Below are 16,427 nucleotides of genomic sequence, written 5' to 3' on the forward strand. Positions count from 1 at the left end.
CATACAATCCGCTTCATTTCTTTGTATTTGACATCGAAGGAGGCAGATTTCTTTTTTTTTCTTTGCAAGGTTTTTGCCTTCATCAGATAATGTAATAGTGAAGAGTACACAGGAAAGGAGGGAGAGCGAGGGCCTTGGGTCAGAATCAAACCCGAGTTGTTGCATTCAGCCTTGCGACATCTCCTCACCCCCTGAGCTAAACTGGCACCCGTGTTTTTTATAAAGTGGTCTTAAGCAATAGTTCTCCAGGATTTCTGGAGATCTTTCAAAGTTTTTATTTGGACACTGCCTGCTTTTCCAGTCATTTTCAGTTCTTTCCTCATAGCTGCCAAAAACAAACAACCATGAGCCAAAAACCTGGCATATGTCTTCAGGGTGTGCAGTATGTCCTTAAAAAATAGAGTAAATTGGACACGTGGAGGGCAAAAGATGAGGTTACAGGTCTTAAAAAACAGGCAAAATCCAAAATCTGGCATCTGACCCTTCACTTGATCCATCTGCTATTCATGAAGCGTCATCAGAAATGGTCTCAGTGGATGGGTGTCTGTCAATAAGTCATCCTAAGGAAGGGAAACAAGAAAAAAACCAAAGATTGACTTTCAAACTCATTAGAATTGGTTAACCTCTGATGCCTGATGTATTGTACAGACTGTGCGGCTGTCGTTTTGTTTTTCCCAGTTTTTTCCACTAACTGTTATTCCTCTGGTTACCCTCGAAGGTCTGACCTCGAGCTGCAGTTTAAGTGCTACCATCATGAAGACAGGCAAATGAACACCAACTGGCCTGCTTCCGTCCAGGTCAGCGTCAACGCCACGCCTCTCACCATCGAGAGGGGAGACAACAAAACCTCCCACAAACCCCTGCACCTGAAGCACGTTTGCCAACCCGGGAGGAACACCATCCAAATTACGGTCACCGCATGCTGTTGTGTGAGTATTCGCATTCTCAGAGCACCGACTAGCAGCTTTGATATGTAGCGGCTTCATTCATTAGTTCAGACAAGCTGGAGTGATTTACACACACGTGATTTCAATTTGAATTGTCTGGAGTATGAATGAGATTCAGCTGTCTGTACTAATTCTGCTTGTGTTCATGGCTTCTTTTCTTTGCAGTCCCACCTGTTTGTGCTTCAGCTGGTCCACAGGCCATCTGTGCGATCCGTCCTCCAGGGGCTCCTGAAGAAGAGACTCCTCCCTGCAGAACACTGCATCACCAAGAGTACGGCTCCTTTGCGTAGTTAATGTTCAATAATACATCCGAATTCAGTGAACTCAACCCTGTTTCTCTTTATCGTTCTTTAAGCACATCTATGACTGCTCCCTCTGTGACACTTTATATTTTCAGTTAAGAGAAACTTCAGCAGCGTTGCGGCCTCGGCGGGCAACACTACTCTTAACGGGGAAGACGGCGTGGAGCAGACGGCCATTAAAGTGTCTTTGAAATGTCCCATCACGTTCAGACGCATCCAGCTACCTGCGAGGGGGCACGACTGCAAGCATGTTCAGGTTTGCGTGCATTTAAGTGGAAATAATGTTAATGGAAATGCGTGCCTGGTGTTGCAGTGAACGGAAGAATATTATCCTAATGAGGATTTGTGATGTTTCTGTCTGCAGTGCTTTGATCTGGAGTCCTACTTGCAGCTCAACTGTGAGAGGGGGACATGGAGGTGTCCTGTGTGCAAGTAAGGAGGCTTGTGTAAAAATACGTTTAGGGAATCCATCCAGTAGCTTATGTGTTGTTTTTATTCTGGTTTTTTTTTATAGTAAAACTGCGTTATTAGAAGGTCTGGAGGTGGATCAGTACATGTGGGGAATCCTGAATGCCATCCAAAAGTAAGTTCACTCTGTTTAGCCTGTTTTTACACGCACAAATTGTTTAGACGTGAAGCCAACATGATTTGTTTTCTCCTCCAATAGTTCAGAGTTTGAGGAGGTAACTATAGACCCCACATGTAGCTGGCGACCTGTCCCCATCAAGTCTGAGCTACACATCAAAGAAGACCCCGACGCACCGCTGGCCAAGCGCTTTAAAACAATGAGCCCGAGTCAGATGACCATGCCTAATGTGATGGAAATGATCGCACAGCTAGGGCCAGGCCCCGGCCCAGGATCTGGACCCGGACCTGGGCCGAGTCCATACCCACCACACCCCGGTCAACATGTTAGTGGCAACGGGGGAGATTACCCGGGAGCAGGTAATGAAAAGCAGGCAGCGTCCTGCAGTGTAGAATAATAACAGGAGAGTCATCTCATTTATCGGAAGAATGAGCCGTTGTGCATTTTGCAGCAGGATCTATTGATGTGTCTCTAGTGCATTAAACAAAGAAACAGCCCCAAGGAGAGTTTTATGCTGAAACTGTGTTTTAAAAAATGTTCCTGCTCTGATAAATGTTTCTCATCAGTAAAAAAAAGAGTAGAATGGGTATATCCTGTTATGTAACTGCTTTGATAAAGGTACATTTTATTTGCAACATCAGGGATTCCTCATCAAATGAGTGAGCGGGACCAAACTGCAGTTAGCCCCTTCAAAAGATGTGTTTTATCTTCTCTCCTTGTAGGCAACAGCTACCACACCCAGGGGAATTTCGACTTCCCTCACGGGAACCCCTCCGGAGGTGGAGGGGGTCCCCCTATGAATGACTTCATCCATGGACCTCAGCTATCCCATCCTCCGGACGGGCCTGGTGGTCTCCTCCCACAGGATAAGCCCCTCAGCCACAGCATGAATGATCCAGTGAGTACATCTGACTTTGGCTGCTCATGGTTTATGGGAATAAAGTTGCACATTAAGCTTTTCATATATTTGGGCTTTTTTTAATGCGATGCTAAGTTAGTCATGTTTGCTGCTTAGTCTGAGGAAGAAACTCTCTAGAGAATCTGTGCCGTACTGAACACCTGTATTTCTTATCTGACCAAGGTGCAGCCTGTGCCTCTAGCCAGCATGTGTGCTCAGTCATGCTCACATGTTCATGTCACCGTATAATGTTGCAGCTGTACATGTCTGCTGATCGCAGCTTCCATTTAGAAAGCCTGTTCCATATTATTCACGCTGGAACTCATTTCGCTCCCCCCCTTCCTTCCCCCCTTAACACTCTCTCCTTCCCTCTCTGTGTGTCTCTCTCGCTTTATCCTCCTCCTTTTTTCCCCTCCCGTCTCTCCTTCACTGTCGCTCTTTGTTTGCCCTCTCGCACTTGCAGATGTCCCATTCCGATCAGTCCCATAACTCCATGCAGCAGCAGCAGAGCTTGCATGCGTCTCCCCACCCCGGCGGCCAAACAGGGCCGCCTTTACATCACAGTGTCCAGTCAGGGCAGCCCTTGCATCACAGTGGCCAATCATCGCACCCGCCTCGCCAGTCGCAGCCTCAGCCGCAGCCTCAGCATCCCGGGCAGAACAGTCATCCTCACAGCGATCTGAACTTTAACCCCTCCTCAGATGGGCAGATGGGTCAGGGAGCCCAGGATATGCCCGAACCCTCCCTGGATGTAAGTGTGTCTGCTTTGGGTGCCGTAAGCTAACTGTTGACCTGTTGTCTGCCGCAGCTGCTCTCATCTCTCTGCTGTTTTCTGTTAACATTTGACTCTCGGCGGTAGCTGTTTATGTGCACGCTAGCATCAACTTTATTGATTGACGAATTTTATTGAATTTTATTTTTTCTTTTATTTGTATTCTTTCACTTATTGTTGCATGTGTGTTGTTGCTGCCTGTGTTTGAGTATGGTAATTTCTGTAACTGTGAGACATCTGCTGCTGCCTATCTTGGCCAGGTCTCCCTTGAAAAAGAGGTTTTTAATCTCAATGGGATCTTCCTGGTTAAATAAAGGTTAATAAATAAAATCAACACTTCATATGAAGTCACTAGAAAAGGTAAATTTGCCTTCCTTGAAAAAAAGAACAAAAGAAATCATGTTTTTGTTTTTTTCTGCCTTTCGTGCACAGTTGCTTCCCGAACTGGCGAATCCAGAAGAGCTGCTCTCGTACCTGGACCCCCCCGACCTTCCCACCAACAGCAACGACGACCTCCTCTCCCTTTTTGAGAACAACTAGCACCTTCGCCTTGCCCACGAGCCCCTCGTTCACCCCCGTGGGAGTCATGACGTGTCGGACCACCCCGTCCACAGACGCCTGACCGACCTCCTGTTAACACTTCAAATCAGCTTTCTTATGCACTTACACACAAACGGAGAATGTGCGGCACAGGAGCACAGCTGGGGGGGGGGGGGGGGCACCTGTTTGGGAACTCCTAGGGAGAGAGCAGGAGAGCCTCTCGTCCCCCACACTTCCTTCTTTCGCTTGTGCAAAGATTCAACACACCAGTTCCACCACCTCTGACTCAAAACACGCCATTTACAGCCATGTCGGTGGGCACTAAAGTGACTTCATATATACATATATATATATATGTGTGTGTGTGTGTGTATATATGTATACATATACATATATATATATATATTAAATATTTGTGACTTTTTTTCAACTGAAAAACTGTGCAGCTATAATCATTATATGTAATCAACACAGAGGAGACAGGAGCCGTTGTGGGCTCCAGGAAAAGTGTTGTAGCTTTGTTGTTTATATAAATATCTATAATTTTCATTTTAAAAAAAAAAAGGACGAGAGTCGGCGGCAAAGACATTGTCTTGTAAGAGTGTTTTTACCCTTGAAATGTGTTCTTCCAAAACTTTGGCGTATGCCATGCCCTTTGACCTTGCCACCCCCCCACCTCCCTAGACTTCTGAATGTGTGTGTGTGTGTGTGTGTGTGTGTGTCTGTGTGTGCGTGAGGTGGTTAAATAACTGGAACTCATCAGAATCAGTGCACTGAGAGGACAAACTCAATCGTCCTTGAGTGTCAGCGGAGGAGGCGAGTGCACATAGTGTGAAATGTGGTGTGTGTGTGTGTGTGTGCCCGACTGCGAGTGTGTTTCCGCGTCCTCTTTCGTTTGCCTGCGAGCGTACGTGGAAAACAGCGGGAGAGAGAAAGTTTGAGACAGAAGAGGAGGGGGGAGGGAGGGGACAATCTAGCTTAAAGAGCTGTCTCAGCACCTGTGTATTTATTGTGACGTTTCACTTCTCATCGAATTCAGCACAGTTTCCATCACAAGTGCATGTGTGCCAACGGCTCCTGTTGTCTTTTGTCCAGCCTAGATGTGCTTGATCAAATCATTATCTTTCTAGTCTTTATATTTATTATTTTATTGTAAATTCATCGGGGGTTTTTTGTTCTTTGTCAGCGTCTTTGTGTTTTCTTCGTTCAACCTCCTGCTCCCTTTCCCTTTATTGACACGAATCAGTCACCGCAGCTGTCCTGTGCTTTTTGTAAGGGGTTGAGTCTGGATATTACTGTGTGTTGGTGTAACAGCAGGATTTCAGCATCCCACAGACATCCACAGAAGTTTTTAAAATCACTGTTTTATAAAAAAAAATCAAACACACACACAGAAAAAAAATCTGTATGACTGTACTGATCTTTTGTTGTTTTATTACTGTTTGGGAAGGGGAAGAAAAAAAACAACTTGCATGACCCGACAGTGTTTCCAGAGCTGTTGTATATACCCTTTGTGAATACATTGTGAATGTACAGTACTGTACCTAACTATTACTGGCATCTACATGGTACTGCGTGTCTGTCGGTGACAACTCACACACATTAAATACACACAGTCCCCAATAAACAGTCCAACATTGTAAGGAATTGATTTAAATGCACTCTCACTGGCTTTGTATTAAGTACCTGTGTATTGTGTACAGTTTTTTCCATTACTCTGTGACTTTGAATCAGCGGGAAGAAACATATAAAAGGTTGTTAATGCAGCTCTGGGGTCCAAATTTCTCCAAAACGTATTTGTTCAATATTATTGGATCCTCATCTTCTTTATTTAAGGTGAGAATGTGCAAAAAAAAAAAAGTCCTCTGGATGGTTTTGAGGTGTGATACTGAGCTTTTCATAGCCATCGATCTGTGTGTTTCCATCACTTTTGTTTTGCATTTTAAGTTATTTTTGTCCAGTGTTTGTATGAGAGTAAAATTTGGTTTACATCAGTTTATGCAGTAAAGACAATGAATATGAAGTAAACTGTATGTCATTGGTAAAAAAAAAAAAAAAAAGTCGCCCATATTTAGGCTTTATGATCCTTTTTCAAGAACCGCATTTTGGCTTCAAGAGTAATCACATGGCCTGCATACAACACAGCTGAAAGAGTCAAATGTTGTTTTGTGTTTGTTTATATGTTTGTTAAAGACAATGCACTGCCGCATTGGGATGTTTTATTTCCCTACACAGTGTGTAATTATGACTGTAACCTTTCACAAAAATCGAGTAATTTTCGCGACACACTTTGTACTAGTTGAGGATTTAAAGGAGAAGACGATTAATATTGTAAAATGAAATTCGGGAAAGACCCCCAGTAAGTTTTGGGGGAGGGGTTTGGGATATAAGGGATATTTGTACATAATGTAAATGACAAATAGAGACACGTTAACAGAAATGTATTCATTTTCTCCAGTGGGAGTGTGCATAGTGTATTTAGAATTTGTAAAGCTTGCATCCTCCTGTCAGACATTGAATTGGGAAAATGAGTCTGTGTTTGATTATGTCTGTGCAGACCTCTCTAACCATGCCTGTTCATTTATGTAAGATACTTTATGAACCCCTTCGACAAGGGGTTCAAGAAAAAGAAAAGACGTTTTTCCTCTTGTGTAATATGAAAATTCTGTGTATTTCGTTATTACCTGTGTACTTTATAAAGGTGCTACGAAATTATTCCGACCTTTTGAGGTATAATTGGGACTCGGGAGACATCGAGCTTCGAGAAGGCTCTCGAGGGTTGTTTCCAAAATTTACAGTTTGTAAAACATTTTGTCAAATTTATAATTTTTATGCAATTTGGCAAAACTTATGCTATAAAGGTACAATCTGAAGTGATTGGCACAAGTGGCAGTTGTCTATTTGGTTTTGTACATTCTATGTACAATCATTTCATATTCTAAACTGGTCAGAAGAACATTGTGATTTTTAGTCTTGCAAATCTGTATGTAGTTAGATGATGTGACATCCTAATATTTATCTAATAAATATGTATTCAGATGAAACACAGTTGGCAGCCTTCTGTGTATTTTGGGCTCGACTTGTCCAACATGTTCCATGGAACAATAAAAAAATTCAGTTCACTTGTATTTACATGTAGTGCAAAAATCACAGAGCAGTCGCCTCAAAATGCTTTTAACACAAAGAAACCTCTGGCGGAACAACCACAGGGAGGGGCAGTCATGTGACGCAATGAGTTGGAGTTAATTAGAGGAAGACAGGACAAACTGGAAGACAGTCAGAGATCACTAATATCTAGTAACTAAATGCAAAGTGGTGTGTAAGCACATAGTGAGTCATGGAAAGCCCTCGGCAGCTAGGCCTATTATAACATAACATAATAAAACATAATTAAGAGAAGATTCAGGGTTACCTGATCCAGCCCGAACATTGAAATGCAGACCACAAAGTCGAAATCATTCACCGTCTCACAGCTCACTTCCTCAGCTGAACGCTCCACTGATACACATGGACACATCCAGTTGGTAAACTCCATACATTTAAGCTTCTTTAGCCTGTTTACAAGTTGCTATGCACAGCATGCGCCTTTACAACCCACGTCCAGCTCAACTCTGACCTTCATGCTTTGTTAGTGATAGTGTGATGCTACTGTTCTAAATATAGTCAGTTTAAACTATTTATATATTATGTACAGCTGAGTGAAAAAGAAAGAACACTCCATGACTCAGTAGCTTGCAGAACCACATGAATTTGAAGCAAACAATTTTTGTATGACTTTCTTGGTCTCTTACGTCATGGATTTTTTTCCGTTTTTTAAGGACACCACTTTCAGATACTGTTCAGCTGCAGATAGATTCAGGCTGTTAGTATCAGGGCCTAAAGATACAATATAAAATGGGCTCTTTACTATTTTGTCTGTTATGTGTAGACAGCACTAGTTCGTCCCTTTAATTAGGTTTCTTTTTTAATCCTTGAACGATTCATAGGTCAGCATTACATGTTTTGGGGTGTTTTTTTTTAATGGGGCGGAAAAAGGCCAGAAATAAGGCCTGAAAATGAGTGAAAAATCATCCAAAGAAAAACTTCGAAAGACCTTCAGAAAGTCTAAAGAACTACTGCCCTTTAAAAAAAAGAATCTTGCATCTTGGACAAAAAATGCAGAGAAATGAGGTGGCTCAAGACTACCTGAATATAGCTTGAATTTAAAAACAAAGAAAAGATGCACACATGAAAGGATTTTAAAGACCAAATCCAATTAAACATTTGAGTGTAAATTCGTGTTAATTCATTTTATTTAAATTAATGCATTTTAAAGTCATTTAAAATTATATTCAGTGACTGTTTTGTGAACGACTCAGATTTATTCATGAAATTTATACATCATGACATCAGTTCATAACATGCTGCTGTGACTCTACATCTGTTGACATTGTCTACATTTCAGAAAACATTCAGAACAAGGAAATAAAAATTCCTTATTTATAGAAATATACAACTTGCTTATGTTCACAATTTACCTACCCAGTTACTTTCTGTCTGCGCGGTCAAGTGAAGTCTATATTCATGTGCGTTACTTAGCCCGTGCCTTGACGAGAGGTTTATTTTGGTAATTAATTAGCAAGCAAGCCACAGTAAAAATTTCCTTAATGCTTCCAGAAATCGATAGCGGTATAACCGAGTCAAGCAGTTTGTTTTCCTTAACCCTTCGGATTACACTCTCCACATGTGCGCTGAGTCGTTCAATTTCCTGTCTCTGGAAGCCGCTGTGTGCTAGCATCTGGCTATTTTGGCTAAGAAAAGCTGGACAGTACACCTTCCAATCCACACAGTCAGACATGAGGAATCCTTCGTCAACCACTATGGCCATGTCTTCTGTAAGAAGGTCAGCCAAACCTGATCTCCTAAAGAGTTCTTCGTCACTTATTGACCCCTGATAGAGTGAAGAAACAAAGGTCACTGCGCCATGGGGGGCCATCCCAATCAGACCTTTCATTGTGCAGTGAGACGGGGAGAACATTTCACGTTGGGGGAGAGTGGAGGATGCGGTTTGGCATTTTAGCTCAGTGCAAGTAACTATCACCTGAGTATCAGGAAAGTCTTTGAAGTCATCAGGGAGGTGAGCTTTAATGTCCTCAGCATCAATCCAGATACACACAGAACCCAAGAGAGTGTACAAGTAGTTGGTCCATGAAGAGATAATGCCGCTTACAGTCAAGGGGTGAATGCCAAACCGGTCTGCCAAGTCTCTCTCCTCAAGACCAGCAGCCAGGCACATTTGGAATAGGAACAGCTCATCAATGGGTTGCAATGACTGCCTCTGAAAAAGAAAAAAAAAGTCATACAACATGTTTATAAAACTAATTACACTGATCAGACATAACAGATGATGTGAATAACACTGATTTCCTATTCACCATGGCACTTGTTAGTAGGTGGGATGTATTAGGGAGCAAATGAACATTTTGTCTTCAAAGTTGTTGTTAGAAACAGGAAAAATGGGCAAGTGTAAGGATTTGAGTGAGTTTGAGAAGGGCTCTAGTGGCGTGTTCCTGGTCTGCAGTGACCAGTATCTATCAAAAGTGGTCCAAGGAAGCACCGACAAGGTCATGAGCGAACAGATGAGCCACTGTAGCTCAAATTGCCAAAAAAAGTTAATGCTGGTCCTGACAGAAAGGTGTCAGAATACACAGTACAGTTTGTTGGGCTTAGGGCTAAATAGTTGCGGACGAGTCTGGGTGCCCATGCCGACCCTTGTCCACCGCCGAAAGCAGCAACAATGGGTACGTGAGCATCAGATCTGGACCACCAATGGAAGAAGGTGGTCTGATCTGATGAATCACGTTTTCTTTTATATCACAAGCACAGCCAGGTGCAAGTGTGTCACTTACCCTAGGGAGCTCCAAGCACCAGATCCACCTACCTAAGCATTATTTTAGACCATATACACCCTTTTCTTCTCTTTTAGCTTTGCAACAAAGCAAAAAAGGTTCAGTAATGGTTTGAGGAACACGTTTGAGGTGTTGACATGGAGCACAAACTCCCCAATTCAATTGAGCATCTGTGGGATGAGCTGAAGGAACAAGTCCGATCCATGGAGGCTCAACCTCACCACTTACCGGACTTGTGCCAGATACTACAGCACATCTTTAGGGGTCTACTGGAGTCCATGCCTCGACATGTTAGAGCTGTTTTGGTTGCAAAAAGGGGGACCAACAAAATAATCAGGCAGGTGGTCATAAAGTTGTGCCTGACTGATGTTAATGTAAGCAGTACCACGTGCATATGATACTTTTATATAATTCCAGTTTACAATAAAAAGGTTTGACATGTATTTCCTGTTTGTTTTTTTCTCAAAATCTTTAATGCACAAATACAAACCGTGTGTGATGCATTTACGGCTTCACTCCTTCTTTCAGTAGCTTCGGACCTTGACCTGTAAATCACTTTGTGGACAGAGGGCTCAATCAGCCCCCAAAACATCATGAAGTGACGGTAACTTGCAAACCTATTGTAAAAAAAAACACAGTAATTACAGGTCATTTACAATATTTCTCACAATCAAACTGGTATTTTTGTGTAACATGTCTAGCTAAGTGTTGTAGGTTTACCCTGTGTAGAACTGAATGTCATCATCGGATCCGGCAAATCTTTGTAATCCAAAAGCAGACTGCATTTTGAGCTCCTGGATCTCTTTCCTTAACGTTCCCATTTCTTCTTTTAACTTCATGTTTTGCTCTACTGTCACATCAAGGCAAGCAGGTTCTGGGTCACAGAAATAGTCATGATCCAAGGCAGAATTATACTCCATAGGCTGCTCACCTGATGCTGGGTTACCTACAAAACATATTAAGGATTGTACATTAATATATGTTATTGTGAAAACTGTTGTCGGAACCATACTGAATTTAACCAGATAAATATTTAAGATAAGATAAAACATAAAACTTTATTGATCCCACGGTGGGGAAATTTGTGCAGCTAGCAGAAGAAGAATACAACAAATACAAATAAAATACAACAAACACAAAATAAGTTAGATAATACACTATATATTTTATATAGTGGGAGAGAGAGAGTATGGCTAACAAACAGCCACTATAAAATTCATTATACATTGAGAATAGCAGACACATCAACAATACACCTCTTCCAATTAATGGCTAATTAATATTATGCTGAACACAGTCCAAAAGATTCAATAAGCCACATCAGTGTCTACTGTCAGTTAGGGCTGCCACGATTAGTCGACTAGTCACGATTACGTCGACCATCAAAATCCTCGACGACTCGTTTAATAGTCGACGCGTCCTTTGAAGCTTTGTAAGATCACAAAAGACGCAGGAATAAGTAGTAGGATTTAAGAGTGTAATAACGGACTGAAACAGAAGATGGCAGCACTGCATGTACAAGAATGCCAGCTGCCGTTAAGCTGTTAGTCTTATTATTCTTTCTGTGTCCCAGAATTCATAGCGTGGCCCACCGCGACCTGATCCGTACCAGAAACCCGATTGGTACCCCGCATGCGCGAAAGGCGTCTACTTGCGGTGTCTACTTCCCTGTGCACTTAGGCAGACAACAATGGTCGCAATATTGTTTTTCTTGCTTCTGAAGCACAAATTTATCTCTCCTGGCGGTCATGGTTCCTCAAACAGGAAGTGAGCGAGCAGTACTTCCCGCTTGCTGATATGACATAGCGCAAAGTGCAAAGGCTCTGTTCATACAAATGTTTGTTTATTTATTTGTAATCAATTACAAATGTCAAAATGTAAGTTCACTGGAAATTGAACTGTTGCTGCATTTAAAACAGGAATGAAGGAGCTGTACTTACTGGTTCATAGTTCTTGAAACGAATGAAGTAATGTTGTTTCTCAAAATATTATTTCATTTTTATTATAAAATTAGTATTTCGACTTTATTCTAAAAATGACGAATACTGTTTTTTTCCCTTTTGCCCTACTACTTTATCGTAATAATTAAATAAATTTTAAATTTAATAATAATAATAATAAAAAAAACGTAATTTCTATGAATAGATTTGTTCCCTCTCATGCGGGGTCACTTACTGCGCTTGTCCACACGATTTGATTACTTTGTTTAGAAGTCAAATTCTGTAAATCAAACAGCCACATTTCTACGTTGGCATTTAAAACTTAACTTGGCCCTTTGACCCATACAGTTTTAAAATAAATACTTTTAAAACAAATGACTGTGATGAAAAATCTAAGTAAAACATAGACAGCAAAAACAGTGACTTGTAACTTTGAACTGAACTATCCGCAGTTGCCAAAGAGCAAAACAGTTGAGCTAAACACAGGTAAACACAGTGGGAATTAGGGCTGCCACAAACGATTATTTTGATAGTCGACTAGTCAGATCATGCATCCATTGGACGTAAAACGTACAGCTTATTGCACCAGCATGCATCTGATCTTATATAACTATCATTAGCTTACAGCTTTAAGTGTTTAAGGTATGTGCTAACTAAAAATAAAGACAAGATGATAGTTTATTAAATTTTAATAAAATTTGCAGATTGTTTCGGTGAAGTTTAATAAACTCAGCCGTCTGCTCCTTGCTATCTAAAATATAACGGGACACCGGAGTATATTCTCGAGCATCTCACACTTCTGATAATCAGTTGTTTGCTTGACGTTTATTCAGCTGTGTAAAAACTATAACTTTAATCTCAGCCAAACCGATTTACTCAGGAACAAATAAAATACTAAAAAAATCAAACAAACAATAATATTTTTAAGTTATCTAAGTGACTTATGTCTAACCTGAGTAGCGAAAGACGGCGGTGGGTTTGAAAACAATTTGCCAAGAGTCCGGTGTTCTCATGGGCTCTAGTGAGCCTCTCCTCCCAGAGACATTGCTTCAGACATTGACCCCCAACACACCTTCCACCTCTCCCCCCTTCACCCTCACCAATCCAGACTCAACGACCACCCCCACTCTCTCCAATCCAGACTCAACGACCTCCACCACACCTCTCACCCCCCTTTCCTCCTCCCTGAAACTCAGAATACACACTCAGGATGTGAGCCGACTATTTCAGAAACAGAAGCCCAGGAAAACCCCCGGACCAGACGGCGTCTCACCCTCCTGCCTCAAAACCTGTGCTGAACAGCTGGCACCAATCTTTACTCGCATCTTCAACAGATCCCTGGAGCTGTGTGAAGTTCCCTCCTGCTTCAAACGCTCCACCATCATCCCTGTTCCCAAGAAACCCACCATCACAGGACTGAATGACTACAGACCTGTCGCCCTGAGTGTCACCAGCTACCTGTCAATGGATCACCAGCTTCCTGACAGATAGAAAGCAACAAGTGAGGCTGGAGGAGATCACTTCTGAAACTCGGTCCCTCAGTATTGGTGCCCCTAAAGGATGTGTCCTCTCACCACTACTGTTCTCCCTCTACACTAATGACTGCACCTCCAAGAACTCGGCTGTTAAACTCCTAAAGTTTGCAGATGACACCACCGTCATTGGCCTCATTCAGAATGGTGATGAGTCTGCAGGAAGTTGAGCGGCTGGTACTCTGGTGCAGTGAGCACAATCTGGAGCTGAACACTCTTAAAACTGTAGAGATGACAGTGGACTTCAGGAGACATCCCTCAACTCTGCCCCCCCTCACCATATCAGACAGCTCGGTGTTGACTGTGGAGATCTTCAAGTTCCTGGGTACCACCATCTCCCAGGACCTGAAGTGGGAGACCAACATCTCCTCCATCCTCAAAAAGACTCAGCAGAGGATGTACTTCCTGAGACAACTGGGGAAGTACAGTCTTCCACGGGAGCTGCTAATCCAGTTCTACACTGCGGTCATTGAGTCTGTCCTGTGCTCCTCCATCAGTATGGTATGGTGTAGCCACTAAACAGGACAGGAGCAGACTGCAGCGGACTGAACGGGCAGCAGAAAGGATCATTGGCACCCCCCTGCCCTCCATCCAGGATCTGTACCTCTCAAGAACCAGGAAACGGGCAGGGAAAATCATCACAGACCCCTCACACCCTGGACACAGACTTTTTGATCTGCTGCCCTCTGACAGACGGTACAGAAGCCTGCAGACCAGGACCACCCGACATAGGAACAGTTTCTTTCCCCTCGCCATCTCCCTTCTAAACAGTTGACCTGTCACACTGCTCCCACTGCCAGACTGCAACTGCACCTTATGTACATTCTGTAGTATTCATTCCACCTCATTCATTTCTGTATTTTATGTATATAAGTTTAGATTAGTTATTTATAATAATAATAATAATAATAATAATAATAATACATTTTATTTAAATAGCGCCTTTCAAAGCACCCAAGGACACTGTACAACAGATAAAAACTGGAAATATACACAATGATAAAAATAGAAGATAAAAGTTAAAACATACAGAAATTTAATTTAATTATAGTTGGTTTACACAGCTTTGTGTATGTATGTGTACGCATGTGTAATGTATATATAGACACGTGTGTGTTTGTGTGATTTACATTGCTGTGCTTGAGAGCCACCATCTACCGGAACCAAATTCCTTGTATGTGTCTGCACATATACTTGGCCAATAAACACTATTCTGATCTGATTCTGAACTAGCTGCCGCCAATGTTGGAAACTGAGCTGGGCTGCGCTATGAATTCTGGGACAGAGCTACTTCTTCTTCTTCGGGGTTTAACGGTAGCTGGCATCCTTGTACATGCAGTGCTGCCATCTTCTGTTTCAGTCCGTTATAACCCTCCTAAATCCTACTACTTATTCCTGCATCTGTTGTGATCTTACAAAGCTTCAAACCAGGCGTCGACTATTAAATCAGTCATCAACGATTTATACCTAATAGTGACTAGTCGACTAATCGTGGCAGCCCTAGTGGGAAAAGTACAAGATTTTTATGGAAAATAATAATTTTACCTGCGTGGATTTCGCCTGGATTATCCGTCTCTGGCCCAGAGGAATGCGAGACTTGTGGTGGCTGCTTTGATCTTGCTCTCCCATCACATTTTGCTGTCGTAGCAGCTTTCAACTCAGTATGACCCAGATGGATAGAGGGTGCCCAGTCTGGATCGCTTTCCATCATTTTGTAGGCTGGTTTGCCTACAAAATACAACAAACATTAGCCCGCAAAGCCACAGTAAACAAAGCAGCATAGCGCAAAGAATTTAATTCAAATCAATATAAGACTTATCTGTAACCTACATCAACAATAATGTTATGATAAATGACTTAACTACAACACACACACACACACACTCACCTTTGAGGAAATGCTTGGAGCAGACTAACATGTGAGGTGGAGTGTTCTGGAACGTTATATTTGGTCTTCCAATAGCTGCAATCCAGGCCATCCGTTGCCTCTTCGTGACTTCGGAAACATCTCTTGCATAATTTTTATTCCACGCAGGAATCCGATAAAAACCGATTCCTTTAGCCTTCGGCTTCCCGTGGCTGTCATGCGACCGGCTATGGCAGTTAATAACACAACAGCTTCTTGCCATTTGTGTCTCTGTTTGTCTGTGTGACTGTTGTCTTGTAATAGCCCACGCGCGCTAGCCGCTTGTACCTACAATCCTTTGCGGTTTTAGCCCGGAAATGACGTCACGTTTTCGAATTACTTGTGCGTACTTGCGTTCTCGTTGACTCGTGATACGTCATCAGTCGGCGCATGTGTTCATTAAATTTGAATGTTTGGTTTATTTCAGTGTTTTATTTGTTCCCGATTAAATCGGTTTGGCTGTGATTAGCTGACTCTGAATTAAATCCAACATTAAATTATCAGTTTGTTTTTCACCGGAAACAAAAACAGCATGTTAATATGTGGAGATTCTGAAGGCTGCTTCAAAAATGATCAGATTATATTTTAAGTATTTGTTCAGTTCTCTTCCAAACCCCAGCAGCTGTCTGCTGTAATTTTTGAGTATCTGCTCAAATAAAAATAAACGCGTTCTAGCATCCCACCTGTTTGTTTTTATTCAGGCGTACATGTACACTATTTTTATTAATAGAGAGATTTCGCTACAGAGGTTAAACATGATAATAAGTCACTTAGATAACTTATCAATCTTAATGTTTGGTTTGCTTCAGTGTTTTATTTATTCCTGAGTACATCGATTTGGCTGAGATTAAAGTTAAGCTTCATAACATATTAATCACAGAGGCAGTAAAAACTCCGGACGTGTGACATCATCAAGTACGCTGGTGTTGCTGTACAAATCTCGAGTCCGTTTTGGTCCTGCTTATACACGAATATACTTTAAGTACCCCATGCACAGGGCAAACGTATTTTATTTGATTAATTTACTGATATTACTGGCTAAATTTCATATACATAAATCGAAACCATCCTTTCAGTGCTTCTTAAACAAAACAAAATATGTTAAAACCAAACAAC

At 41.9% G+C, this 16,427-nt stretch overlaps 2 protein-coding genes across 10 annotated transcripts in view; one reads left to right on the top strand and one right to left on the bottom strand.

Moving 5' to 3' along the window:
- Positions 1-7,093, top strand: part of zmiz1a (zinc finger, MIZ-type containing 1a) — a 110,113-nt gene extending 103,020 nt beyond the window's left edge. For 8 of the 9 annotated variants that reach the window (XM_082556305.1, XM_082556308.1, XM_082556309.1 and 5 more), the window contains 9 exons: positions 719-929; positions 1,113-1,218; positions 1,345-1,505; positions 1,614-1,681; positions 1,764-1,832; positions 1,917-2,194; positions 2,558-2,733; positions 3,197-3,484; positions 3,938-7,093. In XM_082556305.1, coding sequence (XP_082412431.1) covers positions 719-929; positions 1,113-1,218; positions 1,345-1,505; positions 1,614-1,681; positions 1,764-1,832; positions 1,917-2,194; positions 2,558-2,733; positions 3,197-3,484; positions 3,938-4,045 — 1,465 coding nt within the window. In that variant the 3' untranslated portion in view covers positions 4,046-7,093. The remainder of the gene's footprint in view (positions 1-718; positions 930-1,112; positions 1,219-1,344; positions 1,506-1,613; positions 1,682-1,763; positions 1,833-1,916; positions 2,195-2,557; positions 2,734-3,196; positions 3,485-3,937) is intronic. The other variant, XM_082556310.1, reaches the window with a different exon arrangement.
- A 1,226-nt stretch (positions 7,094-8,319) lies between these two features.
- Positions 8,320-15,671, bottom strand: LOC309720409 (uncharacterized protein). The gene is made up of 5 exons (XM_082557321.1): positions 15,294-15,671; positions 14,951-15,133; positions 10,654-10,879; positions 10,424-10,550; positions 8,320-9,362 (listed from the first exon to the last, which is right to left on the bottom strand). The coding sequence occupies exons 1-5, from the start codon at positions 15,532-15,534 to the stop codon at positions 8,616-8,618; spliced, it is 1,524 nt and encodes a 507-aa protein (XP_082413447.1). The 5' UTR covers positions 15,535-15,671; the 3' UTR covers positions 8,320-8,615.
- Between the last annotated feature and the right edge of the window lie 756 nt (positions 15,672-16,427).

The sequence above is a fragment of the Aulonocara stuartgranti genome (assembly GCF_965226115.1).
Source record: "Aulonocara stuartgranti genome assembly, chromosome: 13".
Lineage (NCBI taxonomy): Eukaryota > Metazoa > Chordata > Actinopteri > Cichliformes > Cichlidae > Aulonocara > Aulonocara stuartgranti.